The sequence below is a fragment of the Python bivittatus genome, unplaced genomic scaffold (assembly GCF_059951505.1).
Source record: "Python bivittatus isolate LINGU-HERP-01145 unplaced genomic scaffold, Pbiv_v1 ctg000100_np1212, whole genome shotgun sequence".
Classification (NCBI taxonomy): Eukaryota; Metazoa; Chordata; class Lepidosauria; order Squamata; family Pythonidae; genus Python; species Python bivittatus.
In genome coordinates, this window is record NW_028277038.1 from 4017838 (window position 1) to 4042799 (window position 24962).

Genomic DNA, 24962 nt, shown 5'->3' on the forward strand with positions numbered 1-24962 from the left:
TCAGTTCACGACGTCAGGCTCGAGCGACAAGCCAGTCGGTCAATTCCTGTCGCAACCAATGGATCAACATTTGGTTGAGCTGAAAAAAGATGGACCCTGTGCATGCAGGAAAAATGCTACAGAGGAAGAGGAAGAGGAAGAGGAAGAGGAAGAGGAAGAAGAAGAAGAAGAAGAAGAAGAAGAAGAAGAAGAAGAAGAAGAAGAAGAAGAAGAAGAAGAAGAAGAAGAAGAAGAAGAAGAAGAAGAAGAAGAAGAAGAAGAAGAAGAAGCAGCTCAGCCCAATGGATCCTGTTTGGTGTCATCATTTTTTTCCTTTCTTCTTTGGCCTTCCAAAGAAAGCCAAAATAATGGATTCCAAAATAGAAAGCCAAAATCATGGATGTGCCAAAGGCTTGCCATTTTTAGATCTCTCATTGGTGGTTCATTGAAAGCTTCTCTGCTCTCAGACCAGATATCCATCAGATCAAGTTCATTGGGAGATGCAAAGTAGCAAAGAGGGTTACAGCAGCTGCAGATTGCCTTAAGGGTCTCCTTGCTCAGTAGAACCTGTCTAACTCAATAGGATTTATGGTGGCTGGCCACAGATCTCTTAGATTTGAGGCTAGAGTGTCCCTTCTCGCACCCTGTTTTGAACTGAACAGGGACTCTCTTCCCCTTCCATGCTGAAAGAGGCCAAAACAAGAGCCGGCATCTGCATTTGCAGAAAGGGTGGGACTTCAATCACACCATCTTGACTTTTCTGACTCCCCCACGGACACCCCTGCATTAAAAAGCCTTAACAGTCCTACAGAGCTAAGGCCTAAGTAAGCATGAAAGCTTTCTAGTGGCCGAGTTGAACATGCTTTTTAAAATACGGTGGGTCCAACAAGCAAGGGAAAAAATTGGAGTACAATCTCAAAGCCTGCACTTCAAATAACCCAACCCCACGCCCTACCACCTACAAGTCTTTGCAATGAGCTCATCTGAAAAGGAGAGGAAAAAACCATATGTTTGTCTAAGAAAGGTTTCTTGAAACCCCAGGGAGATGGATTTGGGGGTTTGGAGTTACTGCAGACCACCATAATTCTAGAGCAGAATGGCCTTTTCGGTGCTCCAGGGATCAGTACATACAGTGCAGAACCCTATGTGGGCTAAAGCAAATAAATTATTCCTTGGATCAGATTGCAATAACCTCAGTTGTTGATTGGACACATCATGTCCCTGCAGGAAAAAGATAGCACAATACAGATTGAACTGCAACAGAATTTTTTAGGAAATAAATGGGAGCAAGGAACAGATGCCTGTCGCCAAAGATAGAAGGAAAAGATAAAAGTTACCAAGCTTCAGATGTGGAACAAAGGCACCCACACGTTTTTTAACTGACTTGGTTAAGTATGTTGTGTGAATGCAACCATCGTTACGCCAGTGAATAGCTTCTGTCCTGGCTTCTTTAGGAGCTCAAGAGGTACCTTTGGCAGAAAATTGGATTCAGAGAAGGGTTGTAAAACACAAGATTTGTGGGACAGGGTTCAAGGGCTGTCATTCGTATGGCTAATTGGTCTGTTAGGTATGCCCAGCCATTGCAGCTTAATGATTATGCCAACCCAGGCAACTGTGATTTGTTGAAGGGATCATGGCTTTGGGGAGAGGTATAAAACCTCAGGTGCCTGGGCTGCATGAGAGTGGATGTGGCCCCCAGAGACTCCCCCAAATTACCATTTTTAATCTGACTGATGGGAAAGCAAATAAATGCGTAGCTAAAGAGGAATGTTGTGGTTTCCATTTGATTCCAATTAAATATAGCGGGAAGTCAAATCAAACATAGGTTTTGTCGTCATCCTAGGTATTCATTTTTGGCAGGTGGCCTCCATGGGCTGAGTGCGACCCTCCGCCCGAAAACATGGGAACCTTCTCTCTGTGGAGGGATTTTCCTAGACGTCCATTTCAAATGTCAAGTTGCAGCCCTCCCTTTCCTTCTCTCCCAAACAATCCAATCCAGAGCAAAGACCTGGTTCTCCAAACCACTTCTCTTTGTTCTTCTGGTGTCCCTCTGAGCTGTTCTTCCCCGTGCCTTCTGCATTTCCACTTTCATGAACCCGTTTGAAATATGGGTCCCCTTTTCTCCATTTTCCACTTGGTCATCTTGTCTCCAAACCACGTTTATTGAACCTGATTCATCAGCCAAGCTCTCAATCATCTTTCTCTCCTCATCTTTCCCTGAACTTGTCAATATTTTCTTCTGACAAAGAGATGCCCGAGACTTTCACAGATGGAGAATTTATGGCTTCTTCTTTTTCCATGTTGCACATTGCAATTGCTGCAAAGTCCACCGACCTTTATTGGTTCTGGGGTGGGTTACAAACTTGAATCTCATTTGTTACGGATCTTGTCTCTGACAAATGTGTACACAGAGTTGTGGTTCTTCTGAAAAAGAAAGGCTTGAGAATTCCTGAGGGTTCCAAGGTCGTCTTCCCACCACTGATTTAACCTAAGCAGCTGCTCAGCCAGTCAAGTCACCTTCTTGATTGTTCTGATAGTTCACAGGCAGACTAACTGCATTAAAAAGGAAGGAAGGAAGGAAGGAAGGAAGGAAGGAAGGAAGGAAGGAAGGAAGGAAGGAAGGAAGGAAGGAAGGAGAGGGAGGGAGGGAGGGAGGGAGGGAGAGAGAGAGAGAGAGAGAGAGAAAGAAAGAAAGAAAGAAAGAAAGAAAGAAAGAAAGAAAGAAAGAAAGAAAGAAAGAAAGAAAGAGCACCATTCTGGAAATGTCGGGGTTCCTTTTTCACCCATATTTCCCATCCAACTCTATGGTTTGGAGAATTAGTCAGGTAAACAGGACAACTGAGTGTACTTAGCGGTCCCATGATGACCCAGCTGGTGCATTCGAGTTATTTTAACCCTTTGCACAACTGGGTCTACTTTGATTTATCTTTAATCTACTAGATTTAGTTGACTGAATCACTTAACCTAGAGCTATCAGATCTGGGGTGCAAGGATCCAGATTAGCATTCAGGCTAGCCCTAAATAGAAACAAGGAGGTATTGCCTCTCTTCCCATTTCTTTTCTGCCACCTAATGGTCACCTGGATCTTTGCAGCCCAGATCTACTCACCCTTTTTGATATTTATACAGGTAGCCCTTGATTTATGACCACAGTTGGGACTGGAATTTCTATTGCTAAGTGATGTGGTTGTTAATTAAGTCACACCCAATTTTATGACCTTTTTTGCTGCGGTTGTTAAGTGAATCCAGCTTCCCCCATTGACTTAGCTTGTTGAAAGCCCCTAGGAATGTCACAAATGGCAATCACATGACCCTGGGACACTGTAACCATCGTAAATACATGCTGGTTGCCAAATGCCCAAATTTTGATCATGTGACTGTGGGGACACTGTGATGGTCATAAGTGCAAGGACTGGTTGTAAGTCACTTTTATCAGCACTGTTGTAACTTTGAACAGTTGTTAAATGAATGGTTGTAAATTGAGGATTATCTGCATGCCCTTGTTGGCTCAGTTAAGCAGTTTGTGAGATTGGGGCCACTGTCTTTAAACTATGCAAACTGTTTTCTTGTTCTGGTTCCTCTTCTATGTTTTCTTCCTGCCTTTTTCATCTTTTTTTTCTTAGCACACACAAACTGAGTTTACCCACCAGCCATGAACACTAACCCTAAATCTTAGCATCTTGTTTGACCCCAGGCTCAAAGATTGTGGCTTATAAACGAAAGTAGCCTGTTGTTCAAAGAGCTCATTGCAGTTCATTCAACAAGCTATAATTAAACAGCTTACCTTAGCATTCCTCCCTCCCCGCCCCCCGAGCAGTGGGCATATTTCCAGGGGAAATGTTGTCCTTCAGCTATGCACTATTTTCTTTTTCTAATAATACCTCTGCAAACTATATGCAAGAGATCTCCTTGGAAATAAGGGTGGGGTTGGCAGTTGGCTTATCAGCTTTTCATCTAATTTTTGTAATGAAAAGAATCTCCAATATCAAGATGTATGAGCCAGGGTGTTTGCGGGGACCCAGAGAGGTCCAGAAGGAGATTGGCAAGGGACTCCATCAGTCCCTAAGCTCTGGAGGAATGACCAAAACAAGTAAGCCAACAAACAGTCCCCTCCAACTCCCCAAATCCAATCCCCAAAACACAGAACGAAGGAAAAGAAAACCACTGCTTACAGACTGGGCACCGAAAAATAAATGGGAGAATTTCAGCCCTACCCTCAGGAGGAGGATGGGGCAGGCTGGGTGGTTTGCAGGAACCGGCTTGTAGCAAAAGAAGTTGTCCTTGGGAGTCATGCTAACTGAAGAACAATGAAAAGAAGAACAGGAGAGGGAGAAACCACTGGTTTGGTTTGATTGTTGGGGTTTCTCTCGCCAGCCGTGCCTCTTTTGATATTTTCAGCTTTGCTGCAGACCACAGCCTAGTCCTAGCTTCCATCTGAAGAAACCACTTCAAAAACAAGAGCACCATGTCGGACGATCTGGGTTCACAGCTAGTGATGGTGGAAACCAGAAGGGTAGTGGAGGCTGCATTTAAATCTTGGTGTGCCCAGCCGTGGGGTTTTTGGAGGAGCAATCCAAACCACACCCTGTATTTAAGACAGCCTTGAAGAAGCTGGGCCAAAGGAGAGGGGGAGGTGGTGATTCCAAAAATTGGGAGAACAGGTCATGTTAAACGCAGGCCAGCTTTGAACGCTCTTTGCTGTAGACCCATGATATGCATTTACCACGACTTTGACAACATGGCTGAGTGCATGTAGGGTGACCAAAAAGAAACATAGGCCACTGTAATGACTGTTCGTCAACCGAGCTCATTGCCAGCCAACATTGGCACAATGCCCAACTCCATAGCTCTACTATGACACGCATGCATCCAGGGCGAAGCTTAATTGAACTTATTTTATTTATTCCTTCGATTTGTAGAGCCGCCCGCTCGGCACATGAACTCAGGGTGGGGTGCGTCCTCAATAAACAACAACGAAGCCCGTATAATAAGGACCCAAGCAGCAAATAATAAAAACACAACCATGTAAAGACCCAAAGCACTGGAAAAAATTGAGCCAATGGGATGGTCCCCTTCTCTGATTCGGTGCATGGCAAAGAGCCAGGCCTTTAATGCCTTTCAAAAGACAGGCAGAGTTGGGGCCAACTGAATCTTGGGGGGAGGCTGTTCCAAAGGGACACATCTCCAGGTCCCAACAGGTCACCTTGTCTAAACATCATGCTGACTACACTTGGTTCTTTGTGTGTGTGTGTGTATGTGTGTGTGCATGCCTTCATGGGTTTGGCAACCCCAGGACATTTGATGAATTCAGGATTTTGTGTAACGTGGAAACCCAGAGAAGGGGTTAATTCAGGAACCGAGTCAAGTATGTCATGGCAAGGCAGCTAGGACCTGGCGTAAATCCTGAACATTCAGGAACTCGACTGAACAAGTTGTGTAGATGGAATCTGTGCGCCCCTTGATATGGGCAAGAGGCTAAGTTCTTTGTGCCACAGGCATCTCCCATGGGGTGGAGAAAGTGATGTCATATGTGCCATGATGTCATCACCCAAAGTCGCATGAGAATACGATGCATGGCAGGACATGATGAATGCTTCAGCTCTCTCCTGGCAGGTATTGAGATGCACACTCCATCACAGGCGAGTGAAAATAACTTTCTCTCTAAATTTCAGCTCCTCTTTCTATTTTCTCTCTTGCATAAAAGGTCAGAGCAGTAGAGATCAATTGGGGCATAAAAGCTTTCAGGAACTACATTGATAGATGGGCTCTAAATGACTTCTCTTCAAGTTGTGTTGGCTTCGGAAATGTCCACGCACCCCTTTTGCTTAGCTGACTTCCTTTCTGATTTATGAGCTGGCAAGAGCAGAGGAACGGAGCTAGCCCCATTCCACCCATTTAGAAAGCTACTCTCTGGTCGCCCGCTTTTACGAGGGCTGTTTGCCTTGCTCCCACCCTTAAACTCTTCAAGGAGGTGAGGAGATGTGGCCTCTGTATTTTATGCGTTCAGGTTCAATCCATGCTGTCCTTCATGGTGCTATGCATTTGTTCTCCTGTGTCTTTTTATTGCTAGTTTTAATTGTAAGGTCCTTCCATGTAATTCTGGTCCTGGAGAGCGTGCAATTTTTCTCCAGCTTTCATTTCTTGCAGCTCCTTCTCCTGTTCTGTCCTCCCTGGGTTATCAGTGCAGACGTATACATTAATAAAAGACTGCAAAAAAGGTATCTCAGTATAATCGCATGGAGTTTGCATTTCTTTCAGCTCATTGCCCCCACCCCCACCCGCATGTTATCAAGGCAATGATATGTACATTGAGAAAACGCTGACAAATAAATAGATTGATAAAGACATAGATAAAATCTGGGTGTGTGCTTGTCCTAGGATACCCTTTGTGAAGTGTTTTACTGACAGGCGTCCAACGAACAAATGAAAAAATAATTTTCTCTTACACAAAATTGATTGCTCATAACTTTGTTGGCAAGCTTTTTGGGTGAGATGATGGCTAATGAAGATCTGGGATGGGGGCATGTTTCAGATCCAGCTTTCCCAAATAGACATTGGAAAGCGAGAGGAAATATTTGATTCTTGCAAAAATGGCCATGTAATCACTCAGTTTTCCGTGCTTGTAAGTATGCTGCAGAACAGTTGGGGAAGACAGAGGGAAGAGGAAAGAGGAAAGAAAAGCCTGTTCGGGAATTGTCTCGACAGTTTTGCCAACTCTCCTTATTCTTCCTACATTCCAGAATCCATTAGTTTATTTTCCAGGAGAATCAGTCCCTGATTCAAGATTTTTCACAGGGAAATCATACCAGAATCACCCAGTGAAAAGTATTTTTAAAAAGAATGCAAAACGTGAGTAACTATGACCCTTGGGGGGAAATGTAGAATACGAATTCTTTGTGTAGGAATGAAAAGGCTCCTTCAAGCAACACGTGTTGACATGTCTTTGCCAGTGAAGCAATGGGGAGATGAGCCTCAGACAGAAGAAAAAAGAAAACCCAGAACAGGGAGGTAGTATTGCATGGAGATTTGGCCAGTCCTAGAAGAATCCAAAAAAAACAACTTGTTTTAAGTACCCTTGGCTTTTTAAAAATTAAAGAAACAGATTGGCTTTGACGAGCCAATACTTTTGATAGAATAAATGCACCTGCAGGAATAGAACAATGGCCCATGTCCATCTAGTTCCATCCTTGTTTTCTTCCTTGAATATTCAAAACAAAACTATCATTATGGGCTTTGGGGTGACTCAGGCCTGCTTTTAAGGAGGCCGTGATTCCTTGGAATTTTCTTCAAGTGTTTTCCACAGTTTCCCCACCTGGTATCTGTTGGTCCTCACTTCTGGAATAGCACCTGATCTGGGGAAATGTATAGAAATCAAAGGAATGATTAATTTCTTGTAAAGTTGCTGTAGTTGCCACTTTTAGGGTAGTGGTGGCAGAAACAAAAAATGGGAAGGAGGAAGGAGCAGAAATCTGGGAATTCTACTTTTTCTTCAATACACGGTCTTATCTAATTGCTGCAAAGAGGGTGAAGAATTCCAAAAGGCCATTTTTCTAGATTCATTGAGTTGGAAGGAGACTCTGAAGGAGACCTTCAATCCACCCTCCTATTCAACACAAGCATCCATATGAACACAGGCCCAACAGATGACTAATCAGCCAATGTTTGGACCCATCTAATGAAGGGAAGCCCAACATTTTCCTAGATTACTGAGTCCACCACTCAACTACTCTTACAGTTTGAGAAGGTTGGCCTAACCTTCAGCCACAAAGTTCTGTCCTATGCATGATTCAACTCTATCACATTGGTTACACCTGCGATACCATTGTAGTTATCCCCTCTGGGTGTTCAGGTGTGTAAAAAAATTCATGGAGGAGCCATCAGAATATTCCATTGTTATAATGCCTCATATACCGTCTACTTGGGTTGGCGTTAAAGTCAGCAGCGTTGTCCCCCTTCACATCATCATTCCTCAGCCATTTCTGCCTCCACGTGGCTGTATGTTGCTCTGCACTGAGACATCAAAGTACCGTATGTACAGACCACAATCAGCATCTGGAGGATTTATTGGCCTCCATCGCCATGTCCATCCCACCAAGTCTTCTACTGACTGCCTCTCCTACCCAATCCCCATGGACTAGCTGAGCAAACTGAGAGGAGTGTAAGTGTTGAAAGGTCAAGAGACGAATAGAGCAACACTTCATCCTAGAAATATGCAAGACGTTGCACTTTGTAGGCATTGCTTAGAAGGACCGACATTACAAAAAGCTGGAAATGGGTTTCTCTTCAAAGCCCAGCATGTTTTTAATCTGGGGCGCTGTATATTGCTCTATGACCCGTGACATATGATTTCACCACACTTCTGTAATCTTTTAATGCAAGAGTTCTGTAAAGATAAACCGTTTCCTGTCCCTGATTCATAACTTTGGGGCATGATTTAAGGCAAATCTACTCAGAAGGAAACCCAATGATTTCAGTCGCAATGACTCCTTAGTAGGGTTGCCTAAGTTGCTAACGGTATGCTGGTCTGTGACTGTAATAAAGATTTGATTTGATAACTTGCTAAGAGTAACAGAATTTCAATCATTTTAGACCTGGAACGTATAAGGGCTTAAATTTGCTAAGTCACCCCTGCTATATCTGAGATCTCTTTGTTTACGCAGAGTCCCTAGGCTTTCTGCTCTGAAAACATTATTCACTGTGAGTTTCAGTAAATAAGTCTGCCACCCTGTACTGAATTTTCTACCTATATTCCTCTGTCTCCTGAATTCCTGTGTAAGACCACTTCAGTGCCTCCCCTGGTTTTGCTCCAAAGTCCTCAAAAGCAACTTGAAGATGATCCTCAATCATCTTTATCTGCAGTGGTATGTAGGAAAGAGCTTGGGGGACGGGGCAAAGAGACACTGCTAAGTGAACAGTCAGATAAGAGACGGCATAGCCCTCAGCTGGATAGTGGGCAGGGCAAGAGGCTCAGAAGGGACCCTCCCTAGTTTCTCAGGCTGTAAAAGAGATGGTGGGAGCATTGTACTTTCAGACTTGCAAGATTCTGTCAATGTAGCTTTACAATAAAGTAGAATTAGCTCATCTGGTCTACCTGGTAAGATTGACATCATCAACCTGGAGATGCTGAGAACAGATGGAGAAGTCAAATCAGTGCTCCCTCCCGCTGGTGAAGAGAAGAATAAAAAAAGAAAAAAAGGAAAAGGCATTTGAACTGGTCCCTACCCCCTGAGCTCTGTAGCACCTGGAGTAACAAAATCTGTGTTCCACCATCCCACACAAGATGATGATGATGATGATGATGATGATGATGATGATCATCATCATCATCATCATCATCATCTCATGACTTCCTTCCATGTTTCCAGAGTTGCTGATATTTGGCCGTCTGCAAATACAGACCTCCTGTACATTCTGAACGATTGCTATGAGGAAAGCTACCTGACTGGAATGCCACCATTCCTTTTGTCTCGGTTTAAAAGCTACTCTCACCTGGGAACCCCAAAGGGGAGCATGTTGCCACGGGTATGGTCAAGCCCTTTTCACAATGGTGGTTTCCATGATGGTTTCTGCTGAGGCAGCAGGAAACCCAGCCAGATTTGATCTGGGCTGTTTCGTCTCTTTGCAGAATCTTGTCCTTCTTCCCCATCCTGCAGAAACTCAAATAAAGCCAGTGGGTATGAAACTCTGTTTCCTTTCTTCCAGCAGGGAACCATCTGGTTCCAGAGAATCATTATTCCCCCCCCCCACACACTTTTTTTTTTAAAGTAAGGGCTGTTTGGAGCTGCTCTTGAAAATAAAGCTATACTGGGTGGGGTAATGATTGCCTTGAACTCAAGCATTGCAACTGGGACAGCGGGAGATCCTGCCAACGTGGGGAACGGGGTTGCCCACAAGCTTAGCATTTCAAAGCGGAGCAAAAGCCGATGCTAGCTTTGCTGTGGTTTGCACTCTGCTGCGACTGGGCAGGAAAGAAGTCATCCCAGCTCTCAAATGTTATTGAGGCCGAGGGATCAGCCCAGAACTACTTTTGAGCAGGGGGGGGGGCACAATCTTCTGGCGGTGTTGGGTTACATGAAACCTGCCCTTCATCTGAACTTGATTCCTGGTGAACAGAGCGATGTTGTTTTCTAGGCAGCAATAGAAAAGGGGTTGGCCATCTTCTGACCTGATTTTTGAGCCCTGCGTGTAGCCTGGAGGAATTCCCTGCGGGCCTCCCATCCGAATACTGGCCCAAGCAAATCCATACAACGAAGGCATGGATAAAAATAAAGAAATAACCAGGTGCGAGCCTGCTTTGCTTTCCAAGATCAACCTGCTGTGGCCTGTTAAGACTGTATTCTAAACAGAGTGATGCAAGCTGGAAATACAGTCCTAGAAGGAATGGCAAGGACCATCGGTTTAGGTTCAAGAGGGGCGGGAGAATAATCTTCCTTCTTGATGGAGTATGGAGTATCTAATTCCAGACATTCCATGGGAAGGTGTCCATCTGCGCCTGCAGTGATTTGCTAGCAATATTTTTGAGGTCTCTCTCTGAGCATCTAACTGATGCTCTGTTGGAAATAAGGTGCTGGCCTGGGGGATTTGGATCTGATCTGGGAGCTTATTCTTATGACAATCCAACTGGCTTGCAACAAGCTGAACCTTGGAGAGGGTGTTTGCTGTGTGTGTTTCTCCCCCTGATGGCCTCCTCCAAGTTGGGTGATCTGATCTGTTTCTTGGAAATTGGAATCTCAGGGGATCATTTCAGTTCACGGCCTTGATCCCCGACAATTTCCCTCTTGTCATCTGGAACAGGGACACTGAATCTTTTCTCCCGGTGGTTTCTACAAAGCCTTGGTATGTGCAAGCAGGCTTGTGGTTCAACAACCTTTCCTTTGTGGAATCTAAATCGTGAATATTCTTTGGAGTCAAAGGGCTGATCTTTCTTTGCTTTGAAATGGTTTTAGGGCCCACTGCCCCCAAAGCAAACACAACATTATTATTTGCAAGGGGCAACTTGGGAATGAGCGGGAGTTCGTTTCAAGGGTTTGGTGACATTCCTGAGGGATGGGGGCAGACTCAAGTACGATTTTCTAAAAAGAGAGCTGTTAGTCTAGGGCAGAGTTTCTCAAACTCGGCAATGTTAAGAAGTGTGGGCTTCAACTCCTGGAATTCCCCTGCCAGCTTGGGGAATTCTGGGAGTCGAAGTCCACACATCTTAACGTTGCCGAGTTTGAGAAATGCTGGTCTAGGGTAACCAAAAATCAGAAACAATATGGGAGCATCTTTTAAGACAAACATATTTTTAAATGTTATGGCATAAGCTTTCCACCTTAGAAGAAACCTTTTGGGTCCACAGGCTGGCTGGCTCATAATTTAAGGCTTAGAACTTGGCGGGGCTCCAGGGTTGCAGGAAATGATAGTGTTTTCATCTTTGGGTGAAACGATGAAATCATAAGAGCCAAACTTGCAAACGTTTGGGCCAAACGGTGATACAGTAGGAACTGGTGTGAAGGGTGTGCGTACGTGCGTGCTGTTTGTTCCAAATGTCACTCAAGCAGAATGAATGACCCAAATGTCACTCAAGCAGTACGTCAACCCTCAACATGGGTTGAATTGAAATGGAGTCTGTAGGGTACGGCCTTGAAGTCCAAAACCGCTGTCGGATTTCTCCCAGCGACAATTAGGGCTTTTAAGGGAGCAATTTGCTCTATTTATATACCTGCATACCATTTCCCACCTGCTCGGTTCCCTGCCTTGCATCTCAGCATGGCAAGGGTTAAACTGCTCGGAGATGCCTTTGCGGCTGCAAAATTGAACCGAGGGGTTGTGTTTTTCATGTGAAAAGGCTGGGCTCCTGTGGTGCCTTCTGAAGGCTTTCCAAATGCAGCTGTTCTTGTAGTTTTGCAAAAACATTCTGCTCCGATGCAAAATGAAGAGCAGGCCGCCCCACCTGATCCTGGCAAGTTTTTTTTTTCCAGGATGCTTTTAAAAAGGAAAGAGTCATGTAGCAGGCAATGGTTATGCAAGCTTGTAATTATTATGCATCTCCCATCCCAAATGGCTTAAATGACATACACACATCCACCCTTGTGGCTAGAATTACTGAGTTATTTCTTAATTCAAGGAATTCTTCTAATTGTTTTCATCCCTAGTAGATATTTAATATCATTTGGATCACTTCCATGAGAATATAATACCTGGGGGATTTTTACTGCTAATTTTCTGCTATAATGGTCTTCAATCTGATATTTCAGAGATGGGTTGTTCTGTCAGTTCCAGCATCTCAGCCCATGCTAGTGGGAAAGTAATGGAATTATTATTCTTATGGTTGGTCGCACAGTCAGCCAGATGTTTAGACTGGATTTGGCATTTTTGTCCACCTATTGAGTCCTTCCCTAGGACCTGGGATAGGCAGATGTTGTTGTTTGATGGTGCTAAAGGTATCGACACAGGATATAAACTGTTCCAAGTAAACTGCCTTTTGCAATGGACTGATGATGATTTTATCAATGCCAATGGTCTTCAAGTAGTACTCCAGATGTTTTGGGATTGCACCCAAGGTGCTGCTGCTGCTTCTCCTCCCTCTCCTCCTCCTCCCCCTCCTCCCCCTCCTCCTTCTGTATACCAGATAGTTCTGGCCAGATGTTGGACTGAAGACATATACATGATTACATGGTTACAAGTAACACAACTTTTTGAAGTTGATGAGCTGAAATTCTACCCCTTCCGATTGCTTTTTCAGATTTTTGGTATGACACCAAGCCATCATTTCTAGGAAGATGTTTGCTAACTTTGTGGTCATTTCTTAACCAAACAAACCAAATGAACTCCATCAGTGCTTGTTAAATTCAGTGAATGCAGCTATTCCAAATATATTGCACTTCCTGGAAATTAAACAGCTGGGGAAGGGAAGGGAAGGGAAGGGAAGGGAAGGGAAGGGAAGGGAAGGGAAGGGAAGGGAAGGGAAGATTGCCACAATAATTCAGCAAAAGAAATATCATCTGAATAACCAAGGACTTTAAATCCAGATTTTAAAGACCAAAACACAGAATGCCCTCTGCCTAGATGATCAGATCTATTCACTTGTTTTCTCCCATCTTCACTTTCTTTAACTCTCAAGTTTTTCTCATCCCATTTTAGAAAGTTGTGAACCTAGTTCGGGAAAGCACTGTATGAATAAAAAGAGCCTCTCCCCCCCCCGCCCAATCATTGATCTATCTTTCCTTCTTCCTAGGCTCCACTCCAGTATAGCCAAGCTGTGAACCAAAGCAATGAAGTGAAACTGTACTGTGCCTTTCTGGATTACAGGTAAGTGTCACCCTGGTATAAAAGTTATTTGTAATGTGCACCCAAATGTGTCAGCTGCTCACTCCTGCCTGCTGGATTCACAGGAAGAGTCAGAATAATGAAATCATGGTTCTCCTAGGCAGCAAAGCTAAAACAAGTGCATTATTCTCTTAAGTCTGGTGGGTACTTTTTTTTAAACTCACATCTGGAGGAAAGGAAAACCGCTGGAATACATGTGTGATACAGCTCAGCCATATGGAATTTTTGGACTGTCACTGTCACTTAAGTTCTCATAACTTCAGCTGAATCTTACTAAGGCCAATATTTGTGGCTGAAGAGACATTGTGCAAGTTTGAGCTCCTGGTTTCCAGACCAGATAATATTATTTTTATTTGATGGGCAGCTGGAAGAAACATCCCCACCCCCTGGATAATGGGGCTGGAATGACTTGAGGACCTGGTGATGGGGAGTGTAGTCTTTAAGAGAGTAGGATGTGAATCCAGAAATCTCCATTTTGGATCTCACTTGTCATCTGGACCTTCTAAGTGACTTTGGTATTTCTTTGCCCCACCACTTTCTAAAACCAGGTGCATCTGAATGCCAAATCAACCTGGAAATCTGGAACTTGAGTTTTTACCCAGTTCCAGCACCATTCTCATTGTATCACCGGGAAATTGTGTTTCTCTTCTTAGGGACTCTTTTCAGAAACTTAGGGAGTACAGTTGGGTGAGTGGGGTTTCTAATTTGGTCCAAATAGGAAGCAGTCAGAGGAATGATTTGTGGTTCTATGGAGCCCTCTCTGCCTTCTCCCTTCCCCACTCCATAATTCACATTATATTACATCATGTTGCAAGTCTTCTTTAGCCTTAGAAAAGCACCCTAAAAATGTTGTTCGATAAATAATGTGAGAGAGGGAAGAAAGTATGCACCTCTTTTGCAGAAGCGGAAATGGTGTTTGGTCCAATGAAGGCTGCGTGCGCGATGGGGGCGACCTCAATTATTCTGTCTGCCTGTGCAACCACCTCACCAACTTCGCCATTTTGATGCAAGTAGTGCCACTACAAGTAAGCCAAGCCAATGTGTTCATAACTGTGGTTTGTAGGCAGAATAATATTCCTGGATCATCTAGACTTCCTTCTTTTTTGAATCCTGGAATGTCGGTAGTTTACCAGTGTGCTTAACTTAGTACCAAGAATACGTAGAAGTTGAGCTCTTTCTAAACAATTGTGGCTAGTCGTGTGGTCTTTTGAGGGGGAACTGGTGTATGACCTTCTACCAACAGAGATGCAGCTGGTGGATCCCCCAAACTAGAATTTCCTGGTCTTGAAATTCAAGCTGACAGATGCTCCAGTTTAGGAGATCCAGACAGATTGTTCCCTAACAGTCAAGAATATCTGCAGAAGTTCCTGGGGATCATCACACCATCACAACACAAGCCCCTTCTCTTTTATCTGTGCATGTGATATCATGGTGCGTTTTAAAAAGGAATGGAAATTTGTCACAACGGCCCTATACTACTTGCATCATTCTGTCCCTCTGGACTGCCCACGGATGCCACCTTAGATAAAAGTGACATTGTTCCTCCTGCTGTTCTATTTTTGTTTTGTTTTCCTGCACAACATCCTCGTATGTTGAATTGTAATTTCCTTACCTGTGGCTGAAATTCCATTGGTCCCTTCAGACTCCTTTTGTTAAGTTGGGATTTTCAGCAGGAAAACAAAATGTCCAGCAATAACTTGGCCAAACAGCAGGAGAACCACAGCTCAGTGGGAGGCCAGATGGAAAGGTCCGCTGAAAAGTCCCATGGGATCTCAGAGACCACAGCTGAGATCTCAACCTTCACCCAAAGCTGCAGCCTTGACCTCTTGCTTGTTCCCAGTCCATGCTGGGTGGTATGACTTTTGCCTCTGGCAAAGAATCTAATTAATCAGGTTGGATCCAAGGATCAGCTAGATGACACAAACATTGGCACTGTGACATGTCAGCATTGTATAATCTAAGCAAATGGGAATCCATCTCCCAGTATTGTTTGCCAAGGACCTTGATGCCGATTGGTTGTGTTAAGGAGAAGACAATTACAATTACAGGAAAAAGCTGCAAACGCAAATATTTGCCTGTTGTATGTGTGTTCTCTGCACAGAGTGTTCTAACCCAGTGAGCCCCCTCGCCAACATTTCCATAGTTCCCCAAATTTGCTTTACTCACAAGGATTCATTCCCCCTGCCTTTAATTTACTATACAAAGCCCGGTAGGATAAATCTATCTTCTTCTTTCCTCTGTTACATTAAAAGAAGGTGGGTTGGTGTCCATCTTCCATTTCTCTGGATCCAAATATCAAAGATACGATGGACCTGGATACTCAAGGGCTCTTGTCACACTTATCTAAAGTGTGGGCTAATGCTATCCTGAGATTTTTTCTCTCTGAATTTTTAAAAACAATTCGCTTTCATTTCCTTGGGAAAGAAATGGAAATCTTGATTTTTTTTTAACCTAGGAGAGGGGTTCTCTTAGGTGAAGAGTCCTTGACTTTATGAAGATGATAAAGGATGGGTGACTATCCTGTATTTCTTGTCCTTCCAGCAATTTGTAGCCACCTTGGCTTCCCACAATTCCATTCTTCCTAAGGAAATATATCAAACGGGACCGCTGTATACAAGGCATTTTCAGATCTAGAAGCAGGGAAGCCACAAAGGCTGTAGAGCAAAGGAAATGCAGATAGTAAGGAAGATGACCTTGCAGAGATACACAAGCTCCATTGCCAAGATGAAATAAGGGGAAAACATTGTCTAAGTCCAGAACATGCAATAACGTTCAGAAGTAGCTGAAGCAGACCCCTCCCTAATTCACTAAATCATAAGAGGGAGTTACAGCACAGTCAGACTTGCAAGATTCTGTTCTTGGACCCCTCTCAAAGTAGTTTTAGACATCATATGGAGTTGATTTCCTGGTCTGGTCTAACTAGGGAGGCTGATAGGAAAGCTGTCGCCCAAACCTAGCAATACCACCTTGTGCTCCCTCACCATAATAAAAGAGAATCAGTGAAATAGACCTGAGAGAAAAAAACAATCAAATCCATTTGGAAGAAATTCTAAAGCTTCCTGACAAGGAGGTCAAAAAAGAGAAGCCACAATTATAGGAGAAAACTTTCAGAAGAATGGACAGACTTCAGACTCTCAGTGATATGGCAGCCATGAACATCTGGTAGAAACCATGATGTTGCCATGACATATTTGACATTGCTTGTCCTCCTCCCCCTCCTGCCCCAGACCACGATGTCAATAGCTGAGATTAATGTTCTACCTTGTTTATATGGGTAGACTTCTATATAGCTGGCTACTATATATCCTATTCTAAGTCCATGAGATATTTTGTTGATGCAGCCAGTTGGTTTGAAAATTCTGTTGAAAGGGAGCGTTCCATCAAACCACCTTTGCATCATTTCATAGCCCTCCTTTGGGGCTATGCGAGCACATCTTACGTTTGCATTTAACAAACTCATTCTGGATTCGTCCCACTTCATGCGTGTAATTTGGGCAAGGTATGAATCTTGACAAAAAATGCCTGTGGTGCCACAACATCCAGAAACAATTAAAAATAAAAAATCACTCAACTTCCTGGCATGGATCCTTTGGGGGGAAAATATTTGTGCCAGAGGCCAGATTCTGTACTGCATGCCTAGAATTCTATACATGCCAAGCTGGTAAACACAAAGGGTGCCAGTCATAAATCAGAAGAAAGTTTTACGACTCAGTGCAGTTATACAGAACGTTCCAGTTCTCTGGCCCCTGCTCTTTTTTTCCAAAAAGAAATTAAAAATAAAACCATTCCCTGCTGTTTTAAGTGATTTCCATTAAAAAAAAAAAAAAAAGACTAAATCAACATCAAAAAGCATGATTCACCATGAAGACCATATTCTGGAGAGGCAGGTATTAGGTGTTGTAAGGACTGATGGTTGCATGTGATAAAGATCTGTAAACTTTATATAGGGGAAAAAATGAAATCAACTTCACACGCTGGCAGATCTTGTTTTTGGCCAGAGTTGCAATTAATTTTGGGTTAGGCTGGAGTTTAATTTTTTTTTCCCTAGCTTCTTGGCAGAACTATTCTGGCTTTTGTTTCTGTTTTAATGTATTAAATTTATTCTAGGGTTTACCCAATCATATTATTATGCAGTGTGCTGGAAAAAAAAAAGAAGGAAGGCAATTTTGCCAGCCAATTTTGGCATTTGTAGTGTTGGAATTCAGCAGTAAGACTGAGGGGAGATTTGGGGGCTGAAAACAGCGAGCGGGAAGGACTATGAGATTTTAGGACTGAAAGGTTTCCAATCTCTGCTTTACTACCTTCATAATTGTCTACATTACCTCCAACAGCTCTAATGTCTTCTGCAATGGGAATTTTAGATGGTACTGAATGAGCAAGAAGACCCTCTTGTATCGCAGCTACATCACCTGTTAAGTGATGCTAAGTCCTGCTAAGTGTTGTGGTCAAACTCAGCTACATTCACCCAACACACTTCACTTGGTTACTGTTTTAATCCACTGTTTGCATTTGCACAATACGGGGGATCCTAACCGCCCCAAAAGGGGTGCTGAGCTACAAAACAAGACCTCAAACCAGTTAACCAAATGTTGCTTTGGGCAAATACAGCCACTGGGTTTCTAAGTGATCTCTAACCTTGGTTCTATCTGAAAATAGGAAGCCTCTAGCAGTCCCAAAGATTTCTGATGAACTTAACGAAGGTGGGAACCCAAAAGGCTGCAAAGTTACTTCTTTTACTCTGCAAACCTAGTCCCCAAAAGAGAAGGGAGGGAAGACTTTTTCACTTCCTATTCTCATTCTTGCCCTTTCCAGAAGGTTTCCATGCAAATCATTGGCCCAGCAAGAATGTGGACTTTGGCGAATTCTCTGGAGTTTCTTGTTGATCAAAGAAAAATGGCCTTTTAAGTTAATGTGTCTTGGCCTCCTCCAGAATATTGCTTTTGACTGCAACTTCTCTGGGAAGATTTCATTCTGTCCTCCCACCTCTATGGCCCACATCTTCTTTTCAGCTCAATTGTGTGTGAATCTTTCAAACAGCTCCATCCAGTAGGGAAAGAGAACACTGCTTTCATTTGATGAGGGACCAAACACAGTAATCACGGAAACTCTCACTATTTCTCTATTTATCTTGCTTTGTTTCCTCCCTGTTGGGAAATATTATGGTGGTACAACCCATAGCTGAGTGATGAAGCACCAGGTTTTAATGTAGAAGATCCTGGGTTCAATCCTAGCCATGTCCAAATCCACTTGGAGAAATCTGTCTGGAGTCTGGGATGGCTGTTGGCAATCAGTGTGAGAAATACTAATCCACGTGGACCAGAATTTTGACTCACCATAAGGCAGTTTCTCCTGTGTTTGGCACAGGGCAGCCCTGTCACATTCCAGAAAGCTGGCAAAGCAACGGGTATGTTTTTACCCGGTTCTGAATTATTCTGTATGATTAAGTCACTGATAAAATAGCTCCTAGGGATATTCAGTTTGCAAGCTTATTGCAGCGCCACTAATATAATTTAATTACTAATTTATGTAATACATAAATTAATTTGGACATCAACTTTTTTGGGGATAAGTCCATAAAGAGCAGGCATAATACATAAATAATCATAATCACGCCTTTAGTGGAGATTGACTTATTTACAGAGAGCCAGTGGCCATATTTCAATTCAGAGGTTCCAAACAGGGAGTCAGAAGGAAACATATGGAAGATCTTAGCGTCTCTTTTTCATGTTGGCCACATAGCAAATCTCAGACTATGGCAATGCTTGCACCGACTTATTTTGGGAAACTAAATATAACTATGTTGGAAGATTCCAGTGCCATATGGTGCTCCGATTCATGCTGGTACTGGCCGTCTTAGCCTTGTGATAAATCGGCATCAGACAAGTCTGGAACGGTTTCTGTCTTGATCGTTTGGCTGTGATGTCTCCATCCTGCCTTCAGGATGTGCTTTTTCAAATGAATCCACCACGTTTGCTGAAAGTCGAAGAAGGCAGGACTCGCTAGGAGGGACCAAAACTGAACCAGAGACTAAAATTAAAAAAAAACTTTTCCAGGGATGAGGTATTTCTCCAGGGGGGGGTATGTTGTCCTCTTATTTTTCCTGCCACTCAATCCTTTCATTCAGTTCCTCCCCCAGAAGAGTAGCCCCCCAGAAGGAAAAATAATTGCTGAAAGTTTAGTCCTGATTCTGAGTTTTGTTTTTTAAGGACGATTCAGTTGCATCTCTTGGTTCCATCCACTTTCAGTAATCAATGTCTGTTCACACTGGTGCTTGGTAGGAACACTAAAATAGGCAGGGGAAGCTGGGTGTGTGTGTGTCAAAAAGTCAAGACTGTGTCCATGACTGCATGATTGAAGCCCTAAAACATTTTAAAAAGGGGCAGGACTTTTCTCACTCTCCTGCAAATGACTCTGAAATAGGGTTCATTGACCAGGCCAACTAATCCTCTGGAGGTTCAGTTTAATTCAAAACAGACCCAGACAAGCACAGGGTTCAACTAAGTCCACCGATCAGTCCAGCTTCTGGAGCGCAAGGCTTTTACATTATAAGCAAGTCTAAAAATGTTTCGATTAGATTCATACAACAACTAAACCTGATTACTGAGTTAACCTGTTTTTAGAGTTTGCACAGTACAGTGAACCATGAGCTATCTGAATGGATTGGCACAGGATTAGCCATAAAAAATTACCCAAGATTAGAACTAATCAAGTTTAGCATGTGGTGTGAATGCAGCCACTGGGTTTGTAACTGTCTTGGCCATGTATGTTGTATGAACGCAGTCATTGGTTTCTTCTCCCCTCCTTTCACTAGACTGATTATTGCTTTAAAGATGATGCCATGTTTTTCAAGTCTGAGGCTAATTCAGTCCTTTCAGAAAATTTGCTTTTGGGTAAGATGAGAGATGCATTTTGTACATAGGCCTGTGAATCAGAGCATGACACGGATTGTGCACATCTCCCATGCTTGCTCATTCGGTGTGAAATCACCTGTAATTTTGAGAGTGTGGCGTATGTATGGAAAAGTTGTGGAAAAAGTTCTGGAAAAAGGAGTACACGGACCTGCTTGAAAAACAACCCAAGATTTTATAGAAGCATCTTCAAGGTAGGGCTGTCAAGAGATCACACAACCTTTTGGGAATGGCTTAGCTTGGCTCTGGGTCACAGAATGTGTGTACTTTGATCTGGCTGTGCACTAGTTGAAATGTAACTAAATGTAACTAATTTAGCATCTCATCGCCAGCCCCAACAGATCTACAAGAAATCGTTGGCCACAAATTGCCGTGCTGAATTAATGGCCGAGTCTCCTTTCCTCCCTTGTCCTCATTAAATGAGATGGTCTCCAACGCTGCCGTTGCCTTGCTCTGCTCCAGAGTTTCATATTCTGTTGTCTTTCAAACAACAAGAAGAAAGAACAGTTGATGAGTCTTACAAGTTTTTGGCATGAAAGGAAGCTCTCGCTGAGCTGGAAAGAATGAGAGCAAATGAGGAAGTCGTCGCTCCTGAACAGTGTCATTGAAGCTGGAGCAGTGTTCTTACAATAAGCCCGGTACAGAAAACGCCACGGTTCTGGCATTTGCTTCAGACAGCTCGGCATCTTTTCATCAGCCCCAAGATCATAAATGGCAGGGTACAAAGGAGCAAATCTTTTCCAGATGATATGACACTAGGATGATGGCGGGTCACCTGGTGGCATCGGGCAACATATCTGGAGGAGCTTCAGAAAATAGTTGGAGGCCCAAGACAGAAGAACCGAATGATCCCTAAGAGGAGAAGGGAGGATTTAAAACATTATTTTTAAATTCGATTGCCTTATAACTAGAATGCACCTTGTTCCTGATCAGATGCTTTGTCCTAATTATCTTGACGTCCTCAGAGACTCAGGCTGAATCGAGCTTTTCCTTTCATCTGCTACTTTGGGGATTGGGGAAAGCACAGGAAGCAACCTAGGATTTAGATTCATCCCCCCACCCCACCCCACCCCACCCCTGCTCCAGCAGGCCAGCAGGTAGGCCTCACCTTCTGACTTCACCTATTTCACCATGTAGGAGGAGACTGGAGATCTCCTGCCCAGAGAATTCATCCTTGGCGAGTCTTGCTTTCAGCTGGCAGCCACCAAGGAATTAACACAGAGTTTTGTGGATGGAAATCACAGTTCCACCACCAAAAATAAAGCTTTCCTTTCCTTAGTTTACCATCCTGGCTCTGCTGACCCTAGCCTGTTAGCCTAGGCTGAAGCAAGGAAGTCAACATGGCTTAATGTCACATTTGAAGCTGAATACCAGAAACAGATTATCAAGTGCAACATGGTTCAATGAATAAACAGTAGGATGCATAGTAAGAGAAAATGTTCGGAATACAAGCACAGGATCATAAATTCTGGAGAAATCCTTTGGCTCCTTTCCAAGTACTATCCTTGCCCCTCTAAACCAGAGCAATTAACAAATCTTGAATTTCCTCCACCCTCGCTGTCTGATGGTTTATCTGGTGTGCTATCGCTCCTGCCTTTTGATGCAACCCTTGATTTGCAGCATGTTTGCTAGGCAAAGCCATTTTCCATTTGAAGGAGAGATTAGATCTTTCTGGAGTAGAAACCTTGAATGAACAGTCAGTCAGGAAAACATCAGGGAAGGCTAAACAAAGCAGAGAAAAAGACCTTGATGCTGTGATGCTAAGAAGCCCATGAGCTACACAATGAGTTTCTGTTGGGTATTTCAGAGCGGGGAAATGCATATTTATGTATCGATACACTACTTGCTAGTCAATATTTCTGTTGTGGTCACATTCATTTTTGAGAAACTGCTCCAGCTAATTACTGACAATAATAACTGAGCTCCCTTCCCCCCGAGAAATAGCATTTTGCTTAAATGCTCTCTTTTTTCTTCATTAATGAAAAGTGACTTCGAGCAAATTTGCTTTGCATTCAAATTCAGCTCTCCGCATTGGAACTGAATCAAGTAACAGGGCAAGGTGAACTGGATTATAAGTGAGCAGGATAAGACAGGTTTGTAGGTTTTGATTCTGTAGAAGTCCATTCACATGTAATATTAGTACTGCGGTGGTGCAGTGCTTGGAATTTGTTTCTAACATGGTGCGTCGAAGTGTGTGAAAGTGAAAATGTAGCGTCTGTTTGCCACTCTTTAAGGCAGCTGCATTGTTTTCTGGGATGAAGTAGCTGCAGAGGGTGGTTACTTGATCCCAGGAAAAGACACAGCTATCTTAAAGAGTTGCAGACAAAGCTATGTCCCCGCTTCTGTGTCCTCTGAAACGTCTTTTCTAAATTATTCAGAAACATTGCACAATGCTAATTAGCATAATTAATATTGGTTCCAACCATAGTCATTTTAGTATGTGAAATACAGATAAGATGCAGAATGTACAAATAGAAGAAAAGTGTGCTGAGTCTGATCAAAAGTCTAGTCCAGTCTTCTGTTTCTACAGTGACCAAGCCAATGCTGAAGTAAAGGTCTTACACAATAGTATTCTCTAAATCATGTTCCCAGGAACTGGTTTTAAGAGATTCATTGCCTACAATAATTCACGCGCTTTCTTGGAAAGAAGTTGGCTTTTGACTGCAGTCTTCCTAGAGTAATTTTTGTCCACTTCTGTAGCTACTCATCTTTCCATAACAGACCCTGAGTGGTAATCATTGTACGCTAATTAAGTAAACCATAACAAGTCAGGGTCTTCTTTGCTCTGATGTTGAGCAAAAGAAAAGAATACTAACCTTAGTTTTATTAGCAGCTGGTAGTTGTCTGAAGGACTTCAACCAATTCTGAGCCCAGCTGAGCTGTGCAAAAGAAGCTGGGCTCAGTCCTGAGTTGGAAAACCTGACTGTGTTGATCAATAACACCCTATTCTTTTAGTAATGCATATTTCAACATCACCGCCCCCATTTCCCCCTTTTTTTGTCTTCCAAGAAGTTTCCCAACTGAGATAAAAATTAAAATAAATCCATGTAATTCTCATTAAATAAATGAGAACCAGAAGTTCACATACAGTTGGAAGATCTGAAGGACCAGTTGGGTCAGACCCTCCTGAAGAAAAATCTATCTATGTGGTCGCTAGGAGTCAAACCGACTTGATGGCACGTAACCAATTGGTTCACATACCTCTTGTAAGAACGATCAATGGTCTAAATTACAAAGAGGGAATGGTTAACCTTAAAAAAACCAGACAAGAACTGGGGAGATTCTGGAAGAGGGCTTCATCTCATTTGAAACCAAGTTTATTTTCCTGTTTTTGTCATAACTGTGAGCTCTTGATCACTAACAGATGGTTGAGATGTCTGTCAAATGGATTGGCTCTGCTTGTTTCCTTGGACCAGTTCTTGTTTTCTCTCCTGAGAATGTTGTAATTTTAAAAAATGTTTTACGTGTGAGTGCCTATCCTTACTTGCTGGACACATTTTTTTAATAACCTGGGGTGGAGGCAATGCAGAATCATTAAATATAATCTCTCTCTCTCTTTCTTTCTTTGTACAGTTAACAAACAGACAGAAGGTGGCATTGTCTTCTATCAGTTACATAGGATGTTCCATCTCCATCTTCTGCTTGACTATCACTCTGGTCACGTTTGCAATTCTGTCGTGAGTAATTTTAACTTTTCTTCCTGCTGAGCCAATATCACCCTGGAAATATAGATAGTCAGTTGAAAAAGAAAAAAAGAAAAGAAAAAGAAAAACCCAGCCACTTCATTTCAGGCCACTGGACTGGATGTTTTCAGGTGCTGAGAGTTTCATAAAAAGGTTATTAATTCCTTAAACCTCTTTAATTAGATGCTGCACGTATATTAGCAACACTCAGTTGAGTTTGGTCTAAATTACTTTAATTTCTTGGAAGTGGGAAGCTTTTAAAAATAGCAGGTTATTTCCTCGTCATTTATTCTTGGACGGTTTTCAGCAGCTAGGCTTTCCCTCTTGTGGGTTCCCACAGAAGGCTTACAACTACAGGTCCCCAAATTGGCAGCCGGATTGAGAGACTCAGGACTTGTAGTCCTAAAGCATCTTGCCTGAGCCAGTTAGAGAAGGGGGCAGAATATCTTCATCCCCCACGCAAGATACCGAAAGGAGGAAGGGAAAAGCGATGAGATTAATAGGAGGGCCTGTGATTGGCAGAAGTAAGATAAGGATGTTGTGCAATGCTCTGGATTTGACTGTAAAAAGGGGGCTTTGCAGGGCATGGAGAAGCAAATAAAGTGCCCCTGGGTAGCTCCTTAGAGAAGCCCCTCTTTTCTTAGAATCATTTCATAGGCACACTCCAAAACTTCATTATGGAACAGAACTGAATCCAGAGCATTGCCAGGCCTTATAGTACTACAAGTTTTATAGTTCGGCTTTGTGGTGGTGAAGACTGTATTGTCCCCTAGTGGTGTGGATCAAAGTTGATGTGCAACTTTGCCTTTCCTACCAGATGTTCTCCAAAGATGTAGTATGGAGACCTTTGGTGATGAGGCAGATGAGAAGTGTAATAAATGTATGTATCTGTGTTTGGGGGTTATCATGGCCAGAATATCCATCAGAATGTCTCCACCTGGCTACGCTAACTGGCAATTCCAGAGTTGCAGTCTCAACTCATTTAGAGGACCCCAGTTTGAAGAAAGTGATATCAGTACCTGGTGTGAATGTTCAGTAGGCATGTTCTCTTGGCCTACTGGGCTTCAGTCAACAAGAATGACTGG

General features: G+C 43.1%; 1 protein-coding gene across 2 annotated transcripts in view; it reads left to right on the top strand.

Annotated features, from left to right (window-relative positions):
* The window catches only part of ADGRD1 (adhesion G protein-coupled receptor D1), a 112544-nt gene that overhangs the window by 40946 nt on the left and 46636 nt on the right, over positions 1-24962 (top strand). For both annotated transcript variants that reach the window (XM_007426660.4, XM_025165690.2), the window contains 3 exons: positions 13195-13268; positions 14188-14311; positions 23768-23871. In XM_007426660.4, the coding sequence (XP_007426722.1) occupies positions 13195-13268; positions 14188-14311; positions 23768-23871 (302 nt within the window). The remainder of the gene's footprint in view (positions 1-13194; positions 13269-14187; positions 14312-23767; positions 23872-24962) is intronic.